The sequence below is a fragment of the Corapipo altera genome, unplaced genomic scaffold (assembly GCF_003945725.1).
Source record: "Corapipo altera isolate COAL_440 unplaced genomic scaffold, ASM394572v1 24b, whole genome shotgun sequence".
Taxonomy (NCBI): domain Eukaryota; kingdom Metazoa; phylum Chordata; class Aves; order Passeriformes; family Pipridae; genus Corapipo; species Corapipo altera.
In genome coordinates this window covers 3,070,480-3,076,479 of record NW_020884888.1, presented here as the reverse complement: position 1 = coordinate 3,076,479, position 6,000 = coordinate 3,070,480, and the positions used below count along the sequence as shown (strand labels likewise).

Below are 6,000 nucleotides of genomic sequence, written 5' to 3'. Positions count from 1 at the left end.
CATGCAAACACCATTTACATGGTGCAGCTTTCTTAGAGGTCAAGTCCAGGGCACATGTGGTTGGCATAGTTACCCCAGGGTACTGGAGCTAACCCCATTATTATGGTACAGCATCGGGTTTTGTCACATGGTCTACCCTTTTCCCTCCAGAAAGAGCAAGTGATCATTTCTAGTTTTATTATTGCATTATTTATTATTTTATTATTGCATTACAGCATAGATCAGTTACTGCAGAAAATAAAGTGATCCTGCTAACAAAGTTTGTATGTGCCATTGAGGACAAACTGCTTGCATACCATCACTAGAGCTGGTCGCACAAGGTGAGAGCAGGAGCCGTGCTTGAGTGAGAGTCTCAGGAGCTGGCAAAGGGAGCCCACAGCCTTCCAGGCTCTCTACCAGCAAAAGCAGAAGCAGGATAGGAAAACTGGATGGTTGGCATGGGCAAAAAGGCAGCCCCTGGCTGGGGAAAAGAAGGGTATGAAGGGATGTCCCACAACTCTCTGAGGATGTGCCAGTACACAGGGCAAAACCAGGAATGGTTGGAGGGTCAAGGGCTGGGAAAGTCATGGGGTAAACACACTACCCTGCCATCTCAAAACTATCACTATAAATCCTGATACAGTACTGCTGCTAAAATAGCAGTAGTAGAGCATCATTAAAATGTGCTCAACAACTCCCACCTCCACCAGCTTCCTAAGGCACTAAAGGCAAATTCTGATTTCTGTCCTGTCAGTGATTTTGTCTCATCTTTTGTACAGCTCCAGATGCTCCCTAAAACAGAGCAAGTAATATTTTTGCTTCCCATTTCAGTTATTTTAAAGTTTCCTTATTTGCAACAGCCACTTCTTTAAAGATTCGATTCTAAATGAGGACACAGCTGCTGCCTCCTCTTTCCTCATCTCTGCATTAGCTGCAGTTGGCAGTGAGCCTCAGAGCATTCTCATTTCTTCCCATTAAATATTTTGGAAAACAGAGATTACTCAGAGTTACCAAAGTGATGTTTTCAATAGCTGAGAGTTCAATAATTGACTTCCTTGAAATTTTCAACAGCTTCTAGTTACTTCTGAAGTCCCAACCCACAAGACTGACAACAGCAGAAAATGATACTTTTTTTTTTTAAGGCTTAGCATGATGTGTAACCTGCTTGTTCTTTCCCATTTCATAACAGAAAAAATTAACACAATCAATAGCAGCAGTGTGTAGGGAGCCTGCCATGTGGAGCCCACGCAGTTCCTACAGCTGAATGTCAGTATCTCTCATCTTCCCAGTTTACACAAACAGCATATTTTGTCCTTCTAATCCAGTAGACACCACAGCATCCTCACCTCTAAAGTCACTGTTTGCATGCCTTTTTGGTCCAACACAGACTTGAGGATGCCTACATCCTGGACTGAAAGACTTAAGATTGCTTTGGATCACCTCAATAACCATTTGATTTTAGTTACAGATCTCAGATTATAAATAACAAGATCCATGCCATTTCTTGCTTGCTTTTTCATAGATATCTCTCCTGTAAGACAAGACAATCTTCCTCCTTTAAGTCTGACTACATAAAACAGTTTGTTCATATCCTTGGCCACAAAGTCTTCTCAGAACAAGCAAAAAGCCAGTAAAATACTTTTGATAATGTGCATCCAAAAGATTAATGGAGTGGTTTTACCTCAAACGTATCAAAAGATATTAGAATATTCTATGCGAAACTTTAGTTTATCCCATCAGTTTTCTCAACTCTACTTTCAATGGCACTGTACAACAAGCAGAGAATTTGAGTGCCACATACATGGCCAGCAGTTCATTTCTAAATGTTTTTTAAAATGCTGATTTACATGCTGGTTTTAAAACACTTTAGTGGACTTACTGAGAAGGTAAAGGTGTATGTAAAAGTCATGCCCACTAAATGCTTAGCAAAGATATATGTAAGCAAAGATAATATCGTACATAAAATATTAATAATGTGTCAAGGTCTCTCTTGACAATCTCTAGCTTAATCAAATTTAAAAGTGTCTATTATAAACATTTAGACTTGTGAGACCAACAGACTAATCTGATGTATTTAAAGTTGGAACAACGAGGTATTTAATTTGATTGAGTCACAAAAGTCCCAGGGGTAATGGAAAGGATTACTAAATCAACTAACAGCTGATGCTTGTTAAATGACAGTATTTCAGTAAAAAAAAGAGAGGGACAACTAATATGATGTTTCACTTTAAACTATACGTAAGAGTGGCCACGTGGCAAGACATACTAGTATTGGAAAGAATTATCTGGTACGATCATCAAATCGTAAGACACCAAATGACAACTGTGACATAGAATGAAGTTCCACCTTTGGCAGCTTTTTGAAACCTCATGAGTGATATCTTTTGCTTGCCAGGACACAACTGCTTAAAAATTCCCAGACAAGTAAAATACACTACTCAAATGCTTAAATGCTTAAAGCACACATGTAAGGAAAGCACTGGGTAAAGCACAAGTAAAATATAGCAAATCACCTTTATTAACAAGTAATTTTTTATTCCCCTGCCCCCACATTAAAAGTTGATTTTTTAGTTGTTGAAAAATGAAACTGAAAATGAAAAGCTAAAATACAAAATTGTTTAAAACATAAACTATTATTATCTGGAAAGAGCATGGCCCACTCTGAAAGAACTGTACTCTTAATTCGAAGATGCAACACAGCAAAAAGTTAGATGCAATTCCAATTACCTCTGCACTACCAGTTCTGGGTAGCAAGTGTTTCTGGAATAACAAGAATTTCATTCTCAAAGTTTAACTAATTTCTGAATTAGACTTTGGAATACATAGGTAAAGGCTTCTTTCTGAAGTACTCACTGTCTTAGTAACATTCTACTTAAATTACAACACTACTGGACAACTAAGCTAATCTGTTTTCACCAGAACTGATAAGGAGCCGTCAAAAGTCAGGAAGAGTCCAAAGGCAGTGGTAAGGAATGGCTGCCTCCTTTTAGCTCCTGCCTAGTGATATCTGTAAGTTTTTCGAGTCCAAACTGTAGAGGACAGCCCTCCAAGAGATATGAGGTGGCTCTTCTATAGCACCCTCTTCAGAGAGAGCTCACTGGTACACAGGGGAGACACCAGAAGATTTAAGTGGTCTGTGAGTTTGGCTTTAAGCCCCAAGTGACCAAGAAGCACAAGCTCAGCACTCTGCGCAGCAGAATAAAGGAATAAAATCAAACATGCGGGCCTGTCCAAGCACACAGACACAACTACTCCTTCTAACGTCAGGTGGCCCAAGACTTGGAACAAGACTGTAATACACATTCAGAAGACAATCAGAGAAAGCTGTACGTTTAACTCTGATCTCTGTTTGACTGCACATCCTGAAACACGTCAGCACTGGCAAGCCAATTGACAGTAAAAGTTTGATAGGAATAGGAGTTTAAAAAAAATTCAGTACTCCACTTGGAATCCCAAGCACATAACCCAAGTGTCGCCAGCTTCCCACCCATCCTTGGAGCCAGTGATTAAAGCTGTCTCATTATCCTTCTCCTATACCCTACCTGCCTCCCATGCCTCAGTTCCAGGATATCCACCAACCAAAACATAAAATATTTCATATTCCCAGAACTGCAAGATGATAAAAATATTTGACATTTCAAACTTCCACCAAAGTTGCTTTAATAAGTTACATGTCAGATGTTTCACTTCCCAGAGCAGAAAACAGAAAATTCAACAATCAAAATGGCTAAAAGTTGACATAAAATATCGTGAATCTGTTTGGCACAGACAGGCCTGCTGTCTTTGCTAAAGAGCAAATCTGTTGACATTGAATACTTTAACACAGTGATCAGCTCCACAACTTGCAAGCTGCAACCACTCGCTGCTGTTCTGATCATTATGTCCAGCTCTGCCTGCATGATGTCTCCAACATAAACGTTTCACAGCAAGAGCATGACTTTGGCTGCAACAAAAAGAAATCCACACATAACTGCAAAATGTCAAACACAGTTGGGCATGTGACTGTAAACATCAACATTCATATAATTAGTACTCTTCAGTTAACACTACCAACTGAGGAAAAACTGATTTGTGACAACCAGCAGGTATTAAATTCTTAAAATAAGTAGGGCCATTAACACTAATGACATTTTATCCTCTCGCTCATCAATAATTCAAACAGCTATTGATTTCCAGTTTTACCACATTAAGCTACAGGTCTAGCATCTCAGTTACTGAGATATGACAGATTTTTGGCTTTTAGCCCACAATTTCCTGTTATCTGGTATCCCTTTCCAATTCACTTCACACACATATAGGCCAAAGTCACCATCAACTTTCATTTCTGTTACCATCAATGCCGGTATGTGACAGAAGAATCTAGGAGAGTGCTTCAAGTGAAACATTCAAAGTCTTTCTACAGAGTCTCTCTAGCTGTCACCGCAGCAGCACCACATAGATCTTGTCATTCCTTTGGTTTCTGGTAGAAGCTGCTCTTGAAAGCTTGCTGTCATCCACTCCAAAATGTTTTGCTTATGTATACAGACAGGGATGCTTTCCCCCGTCTCTTCAGTGTTTTCTATCATCTTATTTTATGACTTTTTTATTTTTATTTCTTTTTAAGTAGGGCCAACAAAGAGAAATACTTCTCAAAGCATTTGCATAGCATGAAGTATTTATTTTGGGGGTTAACCCCCTCTTGTTTTTTGTTCACATTCGTGGGTGGGTTTTTTAATACATCTAAATAACCAATATTTTTTTTTCCGAATTTTGCTTTAAGGTATCTTTAGACTTTCAGGGATCAAAGGATAACAATTTTGGTATACAAATAAACCAGTTTCATATCATTTTATATATTACAAGAACATAACTCCAGCACTATTAGTCTCAAGAATAATATTTCATTGCTCCTAACTTTCTTCAAAAGACATACCTGTTACCTATCTCAACACATGTGGTCCAGTCAGCTACTGCCAGTTCTTGTCCACTTTGCTTCCATGCGTACAAGACAATCTTCCCATTCTCTAAGCCTACTGCAACAATATATCTATCAAGAGAATAATAGCATTAGTTAACAGAAATTACAGTAGGCAGCTCAGCAAGGCCAGTTCTAATGCAGGATAGAAAGAAGTAGCACTCAAGTACTGTTTTGCACCTTGCCCTTCAAATCAGTATTTACTTTTCCACGAAAATTAATACATCACAATTTAAATCAAAGCTACTTTATTAAAAAAACCAGCAAAGCAGAAACCTGCAAAATATATTTGGTTAGGAAAAAGTAAGGAGCTTATTACAACATCGGATCAGTCAATACTGTTGGAAAAATTAATGCATTTCAGGTGTGTTCATGCCTTTCTCCCTCCCGCTCCCACTTCCTTTTTTTATTGTTACACTGTTTGGAGAAGTCACTATACAGCTGAAAAGGTGGCTAGGAAGGAAAAAAAAGTAGAGGTCATTCAGTTAAAGAATGGTTGAAATAATTGACAGGTAGATTTCGGGAGCTGTTTAGCCACAGAACATTGGTTGACTATGAAAATATTAATTTCAAATTAAATACAAAATGACACTACAGAAAACCAGCAATACCTTCCATCAGGAGTAAGCACACGGCTGATACTAACAGCAGTTACAGAATCCCCAGCATCCAGTACTGTTGAACAAGGCTTGACTAAATCCAGCATATTCCCTTCAGTATTCACAGATAAATCACACTGGCCCCAGATAACGACCTGTAAGAAAATAGTCATCTAGAAATTTTCACTGAACTTCTTGTAAATGCACTTACAAAACATAAGGAATAACTTAACTAAAGGAATTCTAGGACATAGAACAAAGTAGATGACCTTGAAAATAGTAAAAAATCTCTATCTGCAAAGATTTGTCTTTGTAGACAGCCTGTCTGATATCATTAAAGTTACCGACAACAAAAACAGATTCTGTTATGAAAGTTGAAGAAAAACTTGAGACCCACAGAATTATGCGACATATGCTTGTCTTACTGCATGAAAGAAGAAGGGAGAAAGTCCAACTGGCAGCCCACAG

The 6,000-nt window shown here is 38.4% G+C and overlaps 1 protein-coding gene across 4 annotated transcripts in view; it reads right to left on the bottom strand.

Moving 5' to 3' along the window:
- Window positions 1-3,614: 3,614 nt before the first annotated feature.
- The window catches only part of ELP2 (elongator acetyltransferase complex subunit 2), a 37,277-nt gene continuing 34,891 nt past the window's right edge, over window positions 3,615-6,000 (bottom strand). For all 4 annotated transcript variants that reach the window (XM_027643891.1, XM_027643892.1, XM_027643893.1 and 1 more), the window contains 3 exons: window positions 5,545-5,687; window positions 4,892-5,005; window positions 3,615-3,922 (listed from right to left, as the gene is read on the bottom strand). In XM_027643891.1, coding sequence (XP_027499692.1) covers window positions 3,766-3,922; window positions 4,892-5,005; window positions 5,545-5,687 — 414 coding nt within the window. In that variant the 3' untranslated portion in view covers window positions 3,615-3,765. The remainder of the gene's footprint in view (window positions 3,923-4,891; window positions 5,006-5,544; window positions 5,688-6,000) is intronic.